Raw genomic sequence first — 20,971 nt, forward strand, 5'->3', positions numbered from 1 at the left:
CACAGTATAAGGAACCCTTCCCCCAGGGAATAGTTAGGACCTCAAGGGTGGGACAGGACTGTTCTGCTCAAAACACAGTATAAGGAACCCTTCCCCCAGGGAATCCTCTGTCCATGGGAAGGAACCTGCAATTTCTGGACACGCTTGCCAAACCACAGAGATTGTAAGCCTGCTGCCCATCCATTATTATCATTATTTAGCATTTTTAGAAGGCCAGAGCCAAAATAAGTATTCTGTCAGCCAAAGGAGTGACACCAGCCTTTACCACAGGCATTGGAGGCCTCATTGGTATTTAGTAGCAGTGAATTGGGTCATATTGTTGTCTGATTCCATCAGGCTGGCCAGACTCCTGCCTCCTGTTAGCTTTCCCCAACAACTTTTTTTAAAGAAAGTTTTTTCTCCCCTCTTCTCCTCTTCCCAATAGTAGTTACTTTGGTATGTGTTTGCTAATTATTCCCTCAAATCCCTCCCCCGCTGTGTTTTTTTAAGAATTTAAACAATGAAAGGGATTCAGTTAATTGTGCTGGTAAGAGATAAGTATGCAGGGAAGGCTTTGGGGGCTCCTGAATTTTAGGTTCCTGGTCTACTCCCGAAACCCTTCCCTGAGAGATATAGTATTGTGCTTAGAAGCATAGATGTCAGCTCAAATCCTGACTTTGCCACTTATTAGCGGAATGATCTTGGGCAGTTTACTTAACCTCTCTATACTTCAGTTTCTTCATTGTAAAATGGATTTGAAACTCTCTCATGGATTTGAAACTAGATAGAACACAAAAGTGCTTTAAAAAGTGTCTGAGGCATTGTGCTAGCTGGTGTTACTTTATTGGAATATAGAAATCATACCAAGATATTAGCCTTATATTGAGATCACTCTGGGTTGCGAAACAATGAAGAACATTGGGATCTTTGAGAGGAAAGTATTTGGGAATTGTGTTTGGAGATGGATAATGGCAAAGCCTCCAAGCCCCAAACCATCCAGCAAGGTACAAGTTTTTTCACCTGAAGAGAAATGGAGGAACATTGTGATGAATCACAAAAATGTCTGCTTCCTAGAACTTATGGTCAACTTCATTGTTCATTCTAATGAAAGGGAGTTTCAGTTCAGATATGCAAAAACAATGGAGCTGTGTGCTCTGTTGGCTCACCAGGAATCATTTTTGGGCACAGCCTCTGTTTTCCGAAGCAGAATGACAAGGTGGCTTGGTGGACTTTGAAGCCAGGTCTTTCTGGCTTTGAATCTTAGCTTAGGTTAGTTTATTGACCTTTTTGAGCCTTTTTTGTTCTTTTTCTTTATCTTTTTTAAATTATTCATTTATTTTTATTAAAACTAAGAGCATGCCTCAGAAGTAAAAATACATGTGGTTAATTCAAGTGTTTGTCCCAGTATCTCCACCTAGTGGGCATTAAGATTATAAGGTTTATTTTATCCAATAAATTCCTGATTAAGTTTATTAAGCAAAATAAATGTGAGCAAGATAAAAAGAAAGGCAGTAGGTATCTGTCTAGGGATGTAACTCTTAATGAGCAATATTAGGAGAGTCATGTTACATCATTACACTATAACAAGTACCTAAATCCAGAGTGTTCCAATTTTGTTAAAATGTGGCTATAGCTGTCCAGTGTTTTTTTGTTTTGCTTCCAGTTACAATTTTCTTGTCACTAGCATCTAGAATCTTGAAAAATGCATTAGAAAATTTAGATATAAACATAAGTTTAATTGTTATCCAACTCTTCAAAAATTATAGTCTTAAGAATTGCTTTACCTTTGAGATCACAGAATCTTAATGCTAAAAGGGATCTCAAAGATTTATTGTATAAATTTTCTTAGCTTACTAATGAGGAAACTGAGACCCAAAAACAGTAAAAGATTTCCCGTTAATTATAAAACTGGAGAGTAACAGAGCCAGAATTCAAACCAGATTTGTTTTTAAGTTCCACCTTTCATATGAAAAATAAATGCATCCTACTAGGAAGATACTGCTTTCTTTAGAGAAAAGTATTAATTTCATGGTTTTCTTTAATTCATCCAAATATAGTACTAACACTAGGGGAAAATGGCTGTTTTACAGATGAAGGTAGTGATGATTGTTCACTAATTCAATCCAATCCAATTACTTGCCTCCTTTATGTCATGCATTGTAAAGATGCTCATAAGAAAGTGATACGATCATCTCTCTTTAGGGAGAAATGTTTTAAGGTTATTTACAATTTGCCAGACTAATTGCACTTCTTTTATTTTTAATGAATTTATATGTCCTTCAAGATTGCAAATTCATCCCTATTGTCAATACCAGTGGCTGACCCAAGATCCAAAAGGGCTGAATGAACCTGAGCCTATCCACCCAATGACTGTGCCCCCAACAGTTTTGTGTCGTTGATATTGATGTTGATGATGATGATGCTTGGTGTTTTAAGGTCCAAAGGTGAAATGGGGACAATATTAACATACTATAAAAGTGAAATCTACCACATCTCTTTGATATAAAGTCTAGCGTCCAAAGTAAACACTCTTGTAGCTAGGCTCCAGGAAGTCTCTGAGAGGAAGGACTCTGGTCTAAGAAGTTGGCAGTTGTACCTTACTTAACAGAATTAAATGGCCTACCATATGGATTATGGTATGGTTCTTTGAAGCTGTCCAAGTGCTAAACAGATGCTAAGTTACATTATTCATGATTAGAAGGTATATATCTTACTACACAAATGCTATTAGAAAAGATGTTCCTGCTGGCTGCTCTATGGAGTAGCAACTCTTTTATTCCCTCACTTTCTTAATAAACTTGCTTTCACTATTAAAAAAAAAAAAGAAAAGAAAAAATGTTCCTGTTTACAATACAAATGAGTCACAGTTTTGGTTCCTCTGAGTAAGCTTCCAAAGACAAAAGCTCATACATTCAGTAGGCAAGAGAGCCCCGGGATCCATTTAATGGAGAAGGTGGCTTACCCCTGAGAAATCCCAAATAAAATCCAGGAGTCTATTAGGCTCCCTGTGTCCAAGTACTTCAAAATGGAATGAGAGATTACATGTAGAGTATTTTCAACTCAAGGAAGATAAAACTGAATGCGCATACGATGATCCTATGCTATATGTGATTAAATATAACTAAAGTAGCTTTTGCTTCACAATTGTTAGTTTAAAAGAAGTCAAACAGAAAATTAGTCTGAGTAGGGATAAATATTGCAACATATAATAGATTAATGGTTAGCATATAAAGAGTTCTTTTAAAGTAATAAGATGATTGATAAATACTCCAGGAGAAAATGAGCTGAGGTGATATAAAGCCAAATCAAAAAATGCAAGTGATCAATAAAAGACATGGAAAAGATATTTAAACTACCTAATAATTAAAGAAATGGCCATGACAACATCTTTAAGACTGAAAAAGATTTAAAAGATTGATAGAACTTTAGTAGGGGGGAGATAGATCCTCTCATGCAGTGTTGCTGCATTGCTGGTAAAATCTGTCCAGATGACAATTGGGCAATGTATTTCAAAAGCTAAAATTATTATATCTTTTAACCCAATAATTTATGTTCTGGGATTTATGCTAAGGAAAAAAAAAACTGAAAAAGTGTGAAAATAATTGTCTACAAGAATATTCATCAGAGCCTTCTTTATAATAGTGGAAACTTGATAACAACTTACATTTCCATCATAAAGGTCTACTTAAATAAATTATAGCATATCCTTAAAAAGAAATATTATTAAGTATTAAAACTGATGTTATACAAAACCCTGAAAACAACTGAAATGTCCAGTAATCAGGCCAATTTTAAAACATTGCCATCACACCAAAATCTATAATTGAGCATTATAGTATGACCATATATTAGAAAACAAGGTAGCCATTAAAGAGAATTCAGTATATGCATATGTGCTGACATAGAATGATTCGAAATTTATGGTTTAAAGTGAAAAAGCAAAGCAAGGGGAAAAATTGTGTGTGTGTGTGTGTGTGTATGTGTGTGTGTATACATATATATAAATTTTTTTTTTTGAGATGAAGTCTTACTCTGTAACCCAGACTGGAGTGCAATGGCGTGATCTCAGCTCACTGTGACCTCCGCCTCCTGGGTTCAAATGATTTTTCAATGCACACAACTAATGCAGTGGGTAAAGGCTATGCCCATATGTATAGTACTTAATATCACTTGCATTGTTCCAGTTAATTGTTTAAATACTGTATAATACTTATTGTGGGGTGCAAGTCAAAATTTTGAGCCCTTTAAACACAATGGCTGAGTATTAACAATTTAAAGATCACAACAAAAGTTCAAAACACAACCAGGCATAGATACAAATTTGTAGCAACAGTGGTTTCATTTGAAACCACTTGTAAACAGTGACCCATACTCCTCAAATCTACTGTTCCCCAATTAGTCTTTTTTGCCTTCATTTATGCTGAAGGTAAACTGTATTTAGCTAGAAAAGGAAATGGAAAACAAAACAAAACAAAACAGAAGTGACCCAAATAATCTCTGCAATCAAATAGCTTAGTCACATCACCCAAGTGAATCCAAACTACTCAAAATCATTAAATAAATGGTTCAGTCTGCAATCCTACTCCTAAAAAAGAGGTTCTCTTTTAATTGACTAAACTATGTGAATGGTTCTGTATTTACATTATTAACTTAAAACTTAAAACACATTTGAATGCAGGCCACCCAGAGCTAACACTAAAGCTTCCTGGTTTTTGTACCAGTGAGCACATGGCTTTGGTCCATGTTCAACACTTAAGAGAATCTTTTCAAAGATTGTATTCTGGATTTACCATTTTTTAAGAGGTTATACTGCCGCAGTTCATTAGCACTCAACATCTGGCTGGAATGTTTTAAGCTACTATTTTCCTTAAGCATTATATTGATGAAGTTTTGTTATTCTAAGCAAACTGAAACAATGTCCTTGTGTGGACTTCTAAACATAATAATTAGTGACAGTGCATATTGGTTTCTCGTTTTTCTTATACCATGTAACAAACTATTTTAAAACATTCAAATGATAGTTTATATAATTGTGAGGTCCTTTTCATTTTATAACATAGACACGTCTTTAGTTTTTAAGCACAAGGTCTTATTCTGAAGGCCAACAAATATTTCACTGAAATGCAGCTATATGTGAAGAAAAGTATAGTCTTGTACTTTCTCAAGGAAACAGCCCTTATAAACTCAGGAAAGTGAAAATGTGGACATATTTGGCACAGAACTTTGAACATTCCACTTACTCTGCTTATGAATCTTAAAGGTCTCCAGTACAGTACAGATTTCAAACTTCAAAAACACTCCCCTGAAAACAGTATCAACCCATGTCTATATAACTAATTTGCCCCTGAAATGAAGTTAAGTAAATCTGTTCAGGGACTTAAGCATCCCTGTAGTCAAAAAAGTTTTTAAAAGAAATTTCATGAGGCTGTATAAGAATTTCTAGGCCTTGGCTGACACATATTTATAATTCTGGCTCAGAGAACTGTTAAAATACACTTATGGGTTCACTCTGCCTGAAATGCCCTTGGGCCCCTCCCAGTGCTTTGTTTCCCAGCCTTTTCTTCCTTTAATATTTTCTTAAAACTCACTAATTACTTGAAATTTTCCCTGTTTAACTTCGCCAAGAAGCCACTATTTCAACCTCTTTACTCATTTACATATAAAATACCTTACTCTTCATATGAGATAGATGGTCGGTTAATAAATCTTCTGTTACTATCCACTGTGTGCATTTATTCCATAAGGGCATTGACCATTTTTCCCTCCCTTCCTTCCTTCCTTCCTTCCTTCCTTCCTTCCTTCCTTCCTTCCTCTCTTCCTTTATTCTTCCCTCCCTCCCTCCCTCCCCTCTTTCCTTTCCTTCCTTCTTCTCTCTTTTTCTTTCTTTTCTTTCTTTCCTCTCTCTCTCTCTCTTTCTTTCTTTTGTTCATTTCTTTTTTCTCCCTTGCCACTCTCAGGGGTATGGTATGGTACGCCCAGGTAAAAGAACTTAATCCATGTAAATCACATCTGGGCATTCCCAGCTTACAACCCTCCAGAGGTTTCCATTACACTTAGAATGAAAGCCAAAGAAAATGCTACACACCATGGCCCTTGACCAACTCTCTCAGCTCACCTCCTGCCTCTCCCTGCCTCTCTCACCATACCCCATACCCCAACCACAGGGACCTTATTCCTGGGACATGGCAAACTCACTTTCACCTAGGGCTTTTGCATTTGCTGTTCCCTCTGCCTCTCTTTCTCAGCTGCTCACTCCCTAAGGTCTCTTTTCAAATGTCCTCTCCTTGGAGAAAACTTCTCCCAACTACCTAGATAAAATACAAGATTTCCCTTAACTATGGCCTAGCGGATATTATATATTTATTTGTATAGCTCTTCATTATCTATCTCATACCATCACTCCCACCACCAGTATGGAAACTTCATGAAAGCAGGGACACTTCAATGGTTTTATTCACAGTTGTATTTCCAGTGCCTAGAACAATGCACGACATATAGTAGGTATTCAACAAATGCCACAGAATCATTGCTTTCAAGTGGTAGGATAGGAAGTTTATATTGCCTTCTTCTTTTGAAAGCACTCCTCACAAATCCAGTAATATACATGGTATTCTGGGCTTCCCAGTACAGGATTCTTGATGCCATCTAAGAGATTCCCCAGCTTCCTCAGTGAACTATAATTCTCGAAGGTTTTGTGTCCAACTCATATTCTGAGTAATTCACAATCATGTGAACTGTGCTTTTGACAAAATGCCAGAGATATCCATGTACAGAATTCTCCCTTACCCTACTATTCCCAGCTGGCTATTTCAGTCCTCATCAACCAAGATAATATGGGTTTCCTCTTCTTTAGACTCAACCCTCTTCTCTACTGTACCTCCCAGATCCTCCAAAGGGGGTCTGCTGAACATCACCTGCTCAGTCTCCCATCTCATGAATTCAAAATCTACTCTCAACCCCACACCAGCCGACGAAGGAATTTGTGGGTAGAATGCTAATCTAACACATCTTGCTACCCAAGGCTAGCTTTTAGAGTTGCAACCTGTTTCCTAAGTTGACCAGCTGTTTTTATGCTACAGTTCTTAAGAGGCACTTGGTCCTTTCTTCTAGGCCTCCACAGACAACTCCAAGAACAGACAGAAACTGGACACTAGAGCAGCCCAAATCCCATGCTGACAAAATACAGGCATACCTTGCAGAACACCACAGCAACTAACGTTTTCTTGGTGATTTTGACACCCAAACTTCATAGAATGTTCATATCTCTCAAAACAACTTTTTGAAAGCTGTTTATGTAGGAAAAAAAATAGAATGATATTTACACCCTAAAACCTAAACACAACATTGTTAACAAAATAGTGTGCAGAGTACTGAAACACCAGGTGTCAACACAGAAGAAATACAGGTATTACTATATAAAGTAACTGCTTGCTAACAACCATATTAATTGTTTAATGGTCAAGAAAATTGGTTTAAGCATTTTTCCTGCTACTTTTGTGTTTCTCATATAAAGGAAGTTTTACTGTATTTTTGTAACATTGCAGGAAATTAGTTAGAGGTTTTGAGTTCAGGAATAACGCATTATACATTTTCCTATTTAAAATAATAAAAAAAAATAGGCCCCTGCTCAATAATTTTGTGCAGAACATCTGATTTTTTGGAATGGACTACTGCCACTAAATGGAAGATACCTGTATTTTCTTGGATTCTTCCACCCAAAACCCATCAACAGGCCTCTCCCTAGGCCATTGATTTGGTCACATTCTAGCAGCTCATCTGTTCTCAATCTCTAGTCTTGACTCGTTGAATCCCTTCCCGCCTCTTCATCTTCCAGTTATCCCCAGAAGTGGTCACACAGGTCATCCACTCCCTACTTACTTTTCATTCTTGTCACTTCTTCTCTCTATCCTTTATTTTACTTTTGCTGCAGAGATATATGCATATAATCTAAATGATTAAATAGAGATAAAAGGCTTATAACAACAAAAGCAATCCCTAGCTCACCCTCACATCCTATCCCCAGGGGAATGTGTACAGAGGCAGATACTCTTGACTTTGCTCTGGTTTCCAATTCCAGATGTTAGTAAAATGTTACTGCCTGTTGTTTCATTTTAAACTTTATTTATTGCTTTCCTATTACAGTAAATGAGGATTTTAGCTTTCTTATATCTACCTTTCCTTTACCTTCCCCAACCTTTCTCAATAAATTTATGCCAAAAATTTTGTTTAAATTCACATTCAGTGTGTTAATTACTGAGGCTGTTGTTCACTTATGAGCCAAATACTGAAAAATGATTGATTTCATTTCTGTTACAAACTTTTTTGTTTTTCCTGTATTTAATAACTGCCCTGTTTCCTCATTTGTTTAGATTTGTATATCTAGCTAAGCTTTGTCGTATCCTACAACAGCTCTGTGAAATAACTCTGAATCCATTTTCTACATGGTTGAACATATAAAATTTACCAGTTTTTTGGCTTTTTTTTTTTTTTTTACTGATAAGATTTATGAGTTCCATTTTTCCCCTCCCTCTCCTCATTTTAATCTGTACTGTTTTCTAAGCTGCTGGATATAATGGGTGTTATTTTGGAACTTCCCTTAGGTTCTATAAATACCCAACTCCTCTCTCCTGTATTAGATTTCTCATTTCCTGGTTCTTATGTCATCCTCTTTCTTGGTTTACTCTCTAGTTTTGGCAGATTACATCCTCCAGACTTTTAGATTTTACATGTTGAAAATGTTTTACTATATCCTCATATTTAATTAATTCACTTAAACAGATATCCTAAACTAAAATTCATTAATATTTTAGAGACATTTCTCAACTGCCTTCTATCTTCTAATACTGTTTTTGAGAAATTTGTTTACATTCCTGATCCTTTGATTATGATCTCTTTCCCTTCTTTTCTCTTGCTCTGTCAACTAGATTTTAGTGTCTTTTATTAACACTCAAGTTTCAAAATTTCCAGATAATAACCTTTAGTTTGGCCTTTTACATTTATTATACCAAATACCCAGTGAGCCCTTCCAATCAGAATTCACATTTTCACCTTGGAGAAATATTATTTAAAAAATAATGATCTTCTGGACAGACACAGTGGCTCACACCTATAATCCCAGAGTTTTGAGAGGCCAATGAGGGAGGATCACTTGAGTCAGGCGTTTGAGACCAGCCTGGGCAACATAGAGAGGCCCCATCTCTATTTTTAATAATAATAATAATTGTCTAATAACTGTTTTCTCTGTTTTTCCTTACTAGTTAGATTTGGATTTCTGGAATTGATCCATAAATTTTCATATTTTTCTCTCTTATTGTCCAGCCCTTTTATTCCCTACTGTATCAGAGAATTCTTCCAATCTTTTCTTTTTTTTTTTTTTTTTTTTGAGAAAAGGTTTCGCTGTGTTGCCCAGGCTAGTCTTGAACTCCTGGGCTCAAGCAATTCTCCTGCCTCAGCCTCCCAAAATGCTGGGATTGCCGGTATGAGCCACCATACCCAGCTGCTTCCAATCTTTTTACTAAATTTTGTCTTGCTATCATTTTTTTTTTTTTTTTTTTGAGATGGAGTATCTCACTCTGTTGCCCAGGCTGGAGTACAGTGGCACTATCATGGCTCACTATAACCTCTGCCTCCTGGGTTCAAGTGATTCTCTTGCCTCAGCCTCCCAAGTAGCTGGGATTACACACGTGTCCCTATGCCCAGCTAATTTTTGTATTTTTAGTAGAGATGGGTTTTCACCATGTTGGTCAGGCTGGTCTCAAACTCCTGACCTCGTGATCAGCCTGCCTTGGCCTCCCAAAGTGCTGAAATTACAGGCATGAGCTACTGTGCCTGGCCACTGTCATATTTTTAATGTGCAAAAGCTCTATTTATTGTTTGTTCCTTTTCAAAAAATAACACTCTATTGTTTTTCAAGGATGTAACTTTTTCTTTTATCTCTCTGAGGACATCATGTCTTCTTTGAAGCATTCTTCTGCTCTCAGCATGGTCTCTGTTTCCTCTAGATTCCTGTTTTCTCTGTTTTTCTGTTTGTTTGGTTCATTTTGGAGGTTTTCTTCCAAAATCTTACTGTCCTTTGATGCCTTATCATATTTAAGAGTGAGCCACTAAAAAGCTGTTTAGAAGCTTTGTAAATGGGCTTCTAATAGGGTCACACAGAAGCTGAAGAAGGGGGTCACCAAATGTCATTATCTGTATGAACCATCTCTGGGATGGTTCAGTTTCCTCTAAGAAGGATCCTCCAGCATTCCTGCTGGTGTGTAGGGTGGTGAGGTTACCAGTGTGCTGGTAATGACTAGAAGAAGGGAGCTAAGAATTTCACTGTTCAGATACAGAATGTCCTCTAATCTCTCGGTTTCCAAGTCTATTTCTCATCCTGCCTTTCTCAGTGCTCAATGTCCCGAAGAAAAAAATGATCTCTGGTTGTTTCTCCAGAGACTCCTGCAAAGGTAGGGGGAAGTGGTCCCAGGTGAAGAGATGGCTTTTAGGGTCTAAATGGTCCTCATAAAGGCTTTCAGAAAAACCCCCACCTACCATATTACCCTGCTTTCTTTCTAAGCCTTGCCAGAGAGCTGTGGGATGAGTCAGCTGCCTTTTCATCTACAACTTCCTCCGCAGGCACTTGGCTCTGACCTTTCTCCATTCTGCTAAGTCATGTACCATTCCTCTATCCACTTTCCATCTTTGCATTTTGTGGTTTATGGTTATTTATGTCTCCTTGGTTTACCAAAGATAAATCTTGTGCTTCCTTTTCTTATTTTCCCTGTTGTTTGGAGATAATTTTTGAGCAAAGAAGATTATGTTAGGGACACAGAAAAAAGAGTAGATAAGTCTTATTCTGATACCTTGAAATCAGAAGTCTCTAGACTTTCCTTTTTCATAGATCGTTACCACATCATACTCTCTTTGACTAGTACCATTCTGATTCATAATTTCTGGCTTCCAGATTCTCTGGGTGATTAGCCATATTGTTTTCTGGTTTCAGACATGCAACATTTAGTTCATTAATGAATTAATGAGTTCCACATCTACTTATCATATCCCATCTGCAGTAACTGTTGCCTGCAAATGAATGGGATTTACTGAATGTAGACTAACAGGAAAGGCTTTAGTCACCAATCTGTTGTGGGACTTAGTGTCCTTATGAAATAGGCTGGTTATTTTTGGTTGTCCCTCTGTCCCTCTATTCTCACACTTCCCCTACAACAGGAGGCTGACCTCTATGGACAGTTCCCCTCAACCATTCCCACCACCATTGCCATTTTCACCTGTGTCATTCTTTCTCTGCCTTGGTGCATTTCTGGCAACATTACTCTATATCCACAGCTCCTAAAGTATAATGGCTTCCAGCTTAACAAGAGAACATTTCCCAGTTGGTTCCCTTGACCTTACCCACACCTCTGTAAAAGTCTCTTTATTAAACTCTCTTCAGTTATACCAAACATGTCATTTGTTTCCTATGGTAAACTAATACATCAGTAAAGGAGGATTTTGAACTAGCTCATCTCTAAAGTCCCTTGAGTTCTTATAGTCTATGATTTTTACAAGAGTAAAATCACATGGCATTTACATTAAAGATTGAACAAATTACAGACTTCCTTTCATTCAAGATTCTGACTCCAGAAAAAAGAAACTCTCCAAATAATTACACTCAGCCCTTAGAAAATATAAATATTGTTAGTACATCTTAGACTAGCTGAGAAAACCAGGATATTGTTCCCTTTTTGCTTAGGCACTGCAGTAAGATAGTTCTGATAAAAATGTATTTGCTATTTCTGACTTTGAAAACAGACACTCAGAATTAATTCCAAAGGTTCTTTTTCTTTGGAATTATTTTCTTTTCTTTATCTTCTTTCTTTTTCTTTATCTTCTTTCCTTCCTATTTCTTGGATATGTATATTATCAAAACACCAAAAAAAAAAATTAGAAAAACTAAGTTTCACCAATCCTCCCATTAAAAGTGAAATGAATTCCTTGACTTCATACCCTTCTCTAGATACCAAATTCTCTTTTTCCATGCCTCTCCAGACTTTTTGTAGCCATTGAACTTATACCACTTTCTTACTTCTTATAGACCCTTCAACCCATTTCCATCTAAAACTGCCCTTTCCAAAGTTTTGTACTTCTTTGTTGTGATATTCAACAGATACTTCTCAGAACTTGCGGTAACCTCTCAGAGCATTTGAAAACACCACCACCCCTTTCATGAAACATTATCTTCCTTGTCTTTGATGTTGCCTCACCTTTCTGGCTTTTCTCCTACCTACTGGACTACTACTCAGTCCCTTCAGTAGACATCTCTTCCTCTGCCCATTCTTCAAATATTCATGCTTCTTAGGGCTCTGTCCTAGTTTTCCTTATCTTTCCACCTATATTCCACTGCCAAGCATCTTCATCCACTCTTATGACTTCAAAAACGATGAAAAACTAATGATTCTCAAATGCACCATCTCAAATCCAGATCTCCTCCAGGCCTTCATATTTTTTTTCCAAACTAAATAACTAAATAACTCCATCAATATGCTCATAGATTCCTCACACTCAACATTTCAGTTTCCACTCAAACTTATTTTCCCCCATATCTCTTATTCCAGTGAATCATATCAAGCCAGACACTGATATAATCTTTGACTCTTTGCTGTTCCCTATTCCCATGTCCAATCAATGACTACTGATTCTGAGATCTTGAATCTATCTAATTCTAACCATTCTCATTGCCACTTCCCTAGACCAAATCATCTCCCTACTGCTAAAACCCTGAAATGCAGACTTTGTAATACAGCCAGGGAGATCTTTCTAAAATACAGGTAGGATCACATTACCCTCTTCCTAAAACCCTGCAATGGTTTCCCACTGCTATGAAGATGATGCCTAAATTCCTCAACAAAGTTTAAAAACATCCATCTGATCCCCTGCCATGTTATCCAAATTGCTGTATGCTTCAGCCATACTGAGACATTTTTAGTTACTCCAACAAGCCATGATTGCTTTTACTCTGGATATTTCCACATGATGTTCCCTCCACCTGATACATGATTATCTGATGTTATCAGTGTTACATCATCAATATCTACAACTCCTTTAATCCTTGATGTCTCCATTTAGATGCCCTATGCTCTCTAAATCTGGGTTATATCTGGTCCCATAGCAAACTACTTATCCACTTACTATATACTCTATTGCAGTTGCCTATTTACTTGTCTCTTTTTCTCTTTTAGATTATAAGCATAGCGCAAATTGAGACTATACCTATTATATTTCCAATGTCTTGAACATTATGGGGCACAAAATAGCCACTAAATAAATAATGTTTGAATGATGAACAAATTAATAAACCAATCAGATACATAGTTGTACCGGGGAAACACATTTTACATATGGATTTTCTGTCCCTTGCTTTTTCTCTTCCCAAAAAATAATAATATATAAGCCCTCTTTCCCGCACTGCAAGCCATTGCTTACTAAGGGCTAATTAATGTACACTTAGACAGGACAGCTAAAAAGAATTCTGTCTGAACCTTTGCTTTCTCTTTCATTTCCGCCTTTTTTCCTATATATAAAATTTTCAAACTGAAAGTTTAAACATCCTTCAAAGAGACTAAGCATGTGGCTGACTTTCTCTTGATCTGATCAAACCATCTGTAAACCTGGTAATGTATGTACGTGGGGTAAAAAGAACCTACGATAACATTTTATTTGAACCAGAATGCCAAAGCATTAATTAAAGCTGAGCACACCTGCTGTAAACTGCAGTCAGAGATTTATGTGAACTTATAAAGTTGAGGCTTTCTGACCTCTTGTAGGATTTATATTTCCTTTAAATAAGCATTTCCTCTTTGTAATGCAGTATTTTAAAGTTTATTTCAGTGACTAATCTGCTGGCATAAACAGATATGCTACTTAGTTCCTTTATTACCTGGTCTTTAACCTTGTTACCCACTACTTGTCAAATTTTTAATTTAAGGTTTTGGGTGAAAATAAGCAGGCTCAGCCATGAGGGGAAGAATCCCTTGCCCTAAATTTAACTTGTTAATGAGGTGATCTAAAACAATATCCATGCATTCAAATCCCATATTTAAAACAAAGTATTTTTGTACAATTATTCACAGATCTATTCACTCACTGTTAGGAGGGTATAAGCTACTTTATAGTGATTTATCACTTGTTAAGTTACAGTGCTTGTCCACATGTGCAGTCCTTTTAGGGAAGACAAAGTTTTTCAATCAAGGAAGGCATTCTGATTTTGAGATTTGGATGCTAATGATTTTAGAAGGAGAGGTTTCCAATCAAAGGTAGTTACCTTGGTTAGATTCATTCCCAGCACTGTGAGTGTCACCAAGCCAGCACAACAGACCAGAGCACTGGAGCTGGAGAGACCAGAACGTGGTGGGATATTTCCATCTACCAGGCAGTTCATTCCAGTCAGGTTACTAAGACCAAAGTGTTCCTAAGAATATAAGGAAAAACAGCAACAGTAATTCAGTACTGAATTCAAGGAGGTAGTGAAACCTTTCATTCCCCATCGAACAAAAGTCTATCAATAGACTTACAATATTTATAGAAACTACTTGTGTAATTCAATTTAGTTGAGAGTATACATGACATTTTATTGAATGATGCTTGGCTACAGGGTAATTACTTTAAATGCCTGTAATTTTCTTGCCTTGAAAGTTCTTTTTATTGAGTATTAATTGATTTGAATAAATATGGAAAAAATATGAAACAATTATAATTCAACTTGTCAAGTAGCAAGACAAGAAATTTTTTTTTTTTTTTTTTTGAGACGGAGTTTCGCTCTTGTTACCCAGGCTGGAGTGCAATGCCACGATCTTGGCACACTGCAACCTCCGCCTCCTGGGTTCAGGCAATTCTCCTGCCTCAGCCTCCTGAGTAGCTGGGATTACAGGCACGCACCACCAAGCCCAGCTAATTTTTTGTATTTTTAGTAGAGACGGGGTTTCACCATGTTGACCAGGATGGTCTCGATCTCTTGACCTCGTGATCCACCCGCCTCGGCCTCCCAAAGTGCTGGGATTACAGGCATGAGCCACCGTGCCCGGCCGGAAGAAATTTACAATTATCTGTGAGGTAAGTTAAATCTCTGTGCAGCACATCTCCAGCATTCTGTTATTATAAGAGTCCAGTGCCCAAACAGTGACTTGTTTCTATGGACTGCCTTACTTCAGAAGGTTCTCTGAAAAAAAAAAAAGAGTTCCAAACTTTCTCGGTTACGTTTCATTTATGAAAAAACCTAGGCACCAAGAGATTAAGGAACTTTCCCAAGATGACACATAAAGAGATGAGAATAGGGCCCAGGTCTCTGATTCTTGTTTGAAAACTTCTCCACTGCAGTTAGAAACCTGAGCCAGCAAGCCATCATTGTGATTTAATAGGCCAGCTATATGAGAAAATCCAGATTTTTACTACAGTTTATAGATACATTTAGCCATAAGGTAGCTTTAAAGATAGTCAAATTAGAATTCGGCCACAAATAAAAATGCAGACCTTAAACAAGTCAAGGAAACACTATCTCTACAAAAAGGAAAGCCCAAAGAAATAATCAGATTCTGATTTAAATATGGAAAGCTCTAGTATACTTACATGAATATCTAACACTAGGACATTTTGGATGATATCATATCATATCCTTTGTGGTTTAAGTTTAAAAATAAATTCAAATATACCTCCTTCTCAAGAAAAAGTACCAGAGTCTTTGCAAATTTCTCAAATGACTGAAGGCCAAAGTATGAAATACTATTACCTAATTATGCATTTCATCATACATATTATAGAAGGGAGAATTTCAGTAAACTAGCTAGAATAACTAAAATAACAACAAAATTCCACAGATAAAAGACTTTTTTGCTTAATTTTTTATCTGTCTTTTCTAGCTGGCAAAACTCTAGCACTACAATAAGAAGATATTTAGTTGGGTATACTTCTGTTCCTGATTTCAAGTCATCTAAAAATTTCTTTCCAGAAATACGAACAGATTATAAACTGAAACTCTACTGTTGCCAATGCCCTTTCATATAGAATATCAGACAGCTTGTTTAAAAAAAAAAAACAAAAAAACTTGAAGAATAGTATATATTTAACTATAAACTGATCCACGGAGTGTCTTGAATGGAAATCATACTTAAGAACTTATCATGCAATGTTTAAATGAAAAGGTATAACAAATTCAAGATGCAAATGGGTATATGCCAAATTCTCTAATAGCTCTATCCCAAAAGGATAACATATTCAATTTAATATAAACAAATTATCCTCTGAAACTTTCTAGTATTTGAATTTGAAGCTTTCTAAATAGGCTAACATTTAAATTATTTTTCTGCCAAAAGTTCATTGTATAAGTTTGGTTTTGCACATAAGTTGTCAAACCAAACAGGAAGGCTTTACAACCTGAAATGCTGAAAAATAACACAAAGCAACATGCATTATATAGGCTACTTTACCCATATGCTGCAAAAAGGCATGTTGTTACAAGGAAGATCAAAATTGCATTTGCTAGGCAAATGCTTCCAAATAATGTAATTCACGCTAAGACACATGATAAGCCAGATTATCTGAAGATTTAAAATCTGCCAATAACTTTTCCTGTAAGTTATTACTATGTGTCTGACAGGAAGGAAAACAAAAAAGAAAGAAATGAATTCATTAACTCTAAGAACAAAAACCACCACTGTTAGAGTACATGACTACACATTAGAAATAAATTTGATATATTTCTGTAATGGATGTGCCACTAAATCCTGGCTGCTCAATACAAAGTTTCAGATAGGACTGCCAGGCAGTAAGGAACACAAGCTTTCTAAAACACAAGTCAATTTGTTTGTTTACTTTTAGTTCACAAAGGAAAAATCTACTTCTTATTATTCCACCTATGATTCTATACAAGTCACTACATCTAGAGTAATTATTGCAATATAAAAGTGGCTCTAAAAACAGCAAATCTCAATTTTCTTTTGGTCCTTCATACTTTTTCAATTATGAAAGGGAATGGAAACATTTTATTTTCTTGTTCTTGTACGCAACATTACAGATTTTCGAAGTAATTATTCAATGTTAGGAAAACACTTATACTAATATTTCATTATGTCTTTTTTTAATCCCATCTGAGGTAGCAATAACAATACTAGCTACCATTTATCAAATGGCTACCATCAAACCTTATGTAATTCTTTTAACAACTCTTTGTCAGGATAGCAATGACATCATTTTACAGATAAATCTGAGACTTCAAAGGTTAAATTTACCATAGCTGGGAAGAGTCCAGATTCAAACCTGGCTGACTCTAAATCTTATTATAGTATACCCCTACACGTCAGAAGTATAAATGTCAATAATAGTACTAAAACATATGCTCAAAGGTATGTTAAAACAAAGATTTTTAAACCAGACAGATGTTTGTCACATGCACCTATTTATGCAGAGCCAGCTATATAACCACTACTGCACCCTGTGAACACTACCCAAAAACAGTCATATCTTCCCCACTCTCTGAAACACAAATTAGTAAAATAAAACAGAAGCATCAGTTAGTACTGTAAGGAGATGAAAAAGATGTGGTGATAAAATAAATTTGACAGAACACACATGGTAATCTCAACTGGTAGTAAGTGCCTTATGAGCCAATTTACCTGAATTCCTTTAAGTCCACATAAGAAATAGTTGTGCCACAAAGGCTTGGTTTTATCAATCTGAATGTTAGTAGCACTAGTACTGAAGTCCCTGCAAAGATAAAAGACACCATTAATTTAAAATCTGTAGGCCTTGAGCTGCAAAATCAGTGGCTGACTGCTGCCATCTTGTGCCAACACACTGATACTGACTCTCCTTTCCCTTTTATGTTCAAACTGTGTGTCTGCAGCAAAACATCTCCAGCTGCTAAGAGTTAAGAGAGGAAGTTGTAGTGGCCTTAATGACTAAACTACCTCCAACTGACTCTTTTTGTTTCCTGAAACAGAGAGGAAACAATATATTTTAGAGTAATCTACAACTTTTTGTCTTTCATGTTGGTCCTTGTTAAACTGGTGTAAACCACATGAATGCTTATCCTCTGGGCCTGCTGGTTGGCACACCCCCAAACTGAAACAGGAGTATTCAACGCCATCTCTGCCACCCATCCAATTTTACCATTTGCACAATTTAAGAAAAAAAAAAGAACAAAAAAAAATAATGATTCTGATGCATAATCAATTGAACAAAATAAGATTCCATAAGTCTATACTAATGTAAGTTAACAAATGAATACAAAGCTAAATTAAGAGGAAAGACAAACTCTTTATTATGGTAAAGTGCCAACTAAGAGACATAGAAGAAATGATGTAAATAGAAAAATCACTACGTGGTAAACTTTTTGATAATTTGTTTCAGGAAAGAATCATCAATGGATGCTAAACTTAGAGAGTAAAAATGTGATGAGAAGCAAGAGATTTATGGTATTTCCCAGGCAGACACTTACCAACTGCAATGAAAAAAAAATAGTATCTGGGCCAGGTGTGGTGGCTCATGCCCTAATCCCAGCACCTTGGGAGGCTGAGGCAGGTGGATCATAACATCAGGAGTTTAAGACCAGCCTGGCCAAAATGGTGAAACCCCATCTCTACAAAAAATACAAAAATTAGCTAGGTGTGGTGGTGCACACCTGTAGTTCCAGCTATTCAGGAGGCTGAGGAAAAAGAATATTTTGAACCCAGGAGGCAGAGGTTGTAGTGAGGCAAGATTGCACCACTGCACTCCAACCTAGGTGACAGAGTGAGATTCCATCTCATAAATAAATAAATAAATAAATAGTATCTGATATGGTTTGGCTGTGTCCTGACCCAAATCTCATCTTGAATTGTAGCTGCCATAATTCCCATATGTCGTGGAAGGGACCCGATGGGAGGTAACTAAATCATGGGTGTGTGTCTTTCCTGTGCTGTTGTCATGATGATCAGTAAGTCTCATGAGATCTGATGGTTTACAAAGGAGAGTTCCCCTGCACATGCTCTCTTTGCCTGCCACCATGTATGAAGTGACTTTGCTCCTCATTTGCCTTCTGCCAAAATTGTGAGGCCTCTTCAGTCATATGGAACTGTGAGTCAATTAAATTTCTTTCCTTTATAAATTACCCAGGCTCAGGCATGAGAACAAACTAATACAGTAAATTGGTACCAGATAGTGGCGTGCTGCTGTAAAGATACCTGAAAATATGGAAGTGAATTTGGAACTGGGTAACAGGCAGAGGTTGGAACAGTTTGGAAGGCTCAAAAGAAGATAGAAAAATGTGGGAAAGTTTGGAACTTCCTAGAGAATTGGAGGGCTGAGAAGACAGTAAGATGTGGGAAAGTTTGAAACTTCCTAAAGACTTGTTGAATGGCTTTGACCAAAATGCTGATAATGATATAGATAATAAAATTCAGACTGAGGTGGTCTCAGATGGAGATGAGGAATTTTTGGGAACTGAAGTAAAGGTCACTCTTGCTATGCAAAGAGACTGGTGGCATTTTGCCCTGCCCTAGAGATCTATGGAACTTTGAACTTGAAAGAGATGATTTGGGGTATCTGTTGGAAGAAATTTCTAAGCAGTGAAGTATTGAAGAGGAAACAGCATAAAAGTTTGAAAGATTTGCAGCCTGATAATTTATTAGAGAATAAAACCTTATTTTCTGGAAAGAAATTCAAGCTGGCTGCAGATATTTGCAAAAGTGATGAGAAACCAAATGCTAATCACTAAGACAATGGGGAAAATGTATCCAGGGCATGTCAGAGACCTTTGCAGCAGCCCCTCCCATCACAGCCCTGGAGGCCTATGAGAAAAAAAAATGATTTTCTGGGCCAGGCCCAGAGGCCTCCTGCTCTATGCAGCCTTGGGACATGGTGCCTTGTATCTCAGCTGCTCAAGCTCTAGCTGTGGCTAAAAGGGGCCAACAAACAGCTCAGGTTATGGCTTCAAAGGGTGCAAGCCCCAAGCCTTGGCAGCTTACACATGGGCCTGTGGGTGCACAAAAGCAAAGAATTGAGGTTTAGAAACCTCTGCCTAGATTTCAGAGGATCAATGGAAATGCATGGCTGTCCAGGCAGAAGTTTGCTGCAGGGGTGGGCCCTCATGGAGAACCTCTGCTAGAGCAATGTGGAAGGGAAATGTGGGGTTGGAGCCCCGACTCAGAGTCCCCACAGAGGCACTGCCTAGTGGAGCTGTGAGAAGAAAGCCACCATCATCCAGATCCAGAATGGTAGAGCCACGGACAGCTTGCATTGTGTGCCTAGAAAAGCCATAGACACTCAACACCAGCCTGTGTAAGCAGCCAGGAGGGGAACTGTACCCTGCAAAGGCACAGGGGTGGAGCTGCCCAAGGCCGTGGGAGCTCACCTCTTGCATCAGCATGACCTAGATGTGAGAAATAGAGTCAAAGATCATTTTGGAACATTGAGGTTTAATGACTGCCCTACTGGATTTCAGACTTGCATGGGGCTTGTTTGGAAGAAAAGAATCACTCTCACTTTTTGAATTGCCAGAGTTTTTTCACTGATTCTCATCTGAGAGAAGTGGTGTTCTTTTAACTGTGGTGTAAATTGAGAATAGTCAATTGGTTTCATTTCTGGTTGCTTTCAGAGGGCCAAGGCTCTGTAAAGGATCTTTACTTGTGGCTGGATTCTTGCCCCTGGTTTCACAAATGATGTATATTGGAAGATTATTTTTGGTGTTGTAATTTGGGCTGTAATCCAGTAAATGATGTATAAGAGTGATGGCCAGCAGACAGGCTCTGAATCAGCTGCACAGCTTTTTTGTATTTCAGTGCATTTGCAGTAGTGCTTTGTGGTGAGGCAGGGGGAGACAGATGACTCTCACTAGATCTGTTCGGCAGCTTTGAGGAAGCCCCCTCTGATCACTGGCACTGATCCTGTGTTTTCTTTATTAGTTCTTCTGGGCTGCAGGGCTCCCTCAGGCAGATGCCATGGCCTGCAAACAGGCCATACCATTCTTGGACTGGTTGTGTAGTGCAGG

At 37.4% G+C, this 20,971-nt stretch overlaps 1 protein-coding gene across 6 annotated transcripts in view; it reads right to left on the reverse strand.

Moving 5' to 3' along the window:
* The window catches only part of GALK2 (galactokinase 2), a 108,916-nt gene that overhangs the window by 56,874 nt on the left and 31,071 nt on the right, over positions 1–20,971 (reverse strand). For all 6 annotated transcript variants that reach the window (XM_032297808.1, XM_032297810.1, XM_032297809.1 and 3 more), the window contains exons 4-5: positions 17,619–17,709; positions 14,276–14,422 (exon numbers count right to left, since the gene is read on the reverse strand). In XM_032297808.1, coding sequence (XP_032153699.1) covers positions 14,276–14,422; positions 17,619–17,709 — 238 coding nt within the window. The remainder of the gene's footprint in view (positions 1–14,275; positions 14,423–17,618; positions 17,710–20,971) is intronic.

This window comes from Sapajus apella, unplaced genomic scaffold (genome assembly GCF_009761245.1).
Source record: "Sapajus apella isolate SASKATOON/1434 unplaced genomic scaffold, GSC_monkey_1.0 scaffold37, whole genome shotgun sequence".
NCBI classification, from domain to species: Eukaryota; Metazoa; Chordata; class Mammalia; order Primates; family Cebidae; genus Sapajus; species Sapajus apella.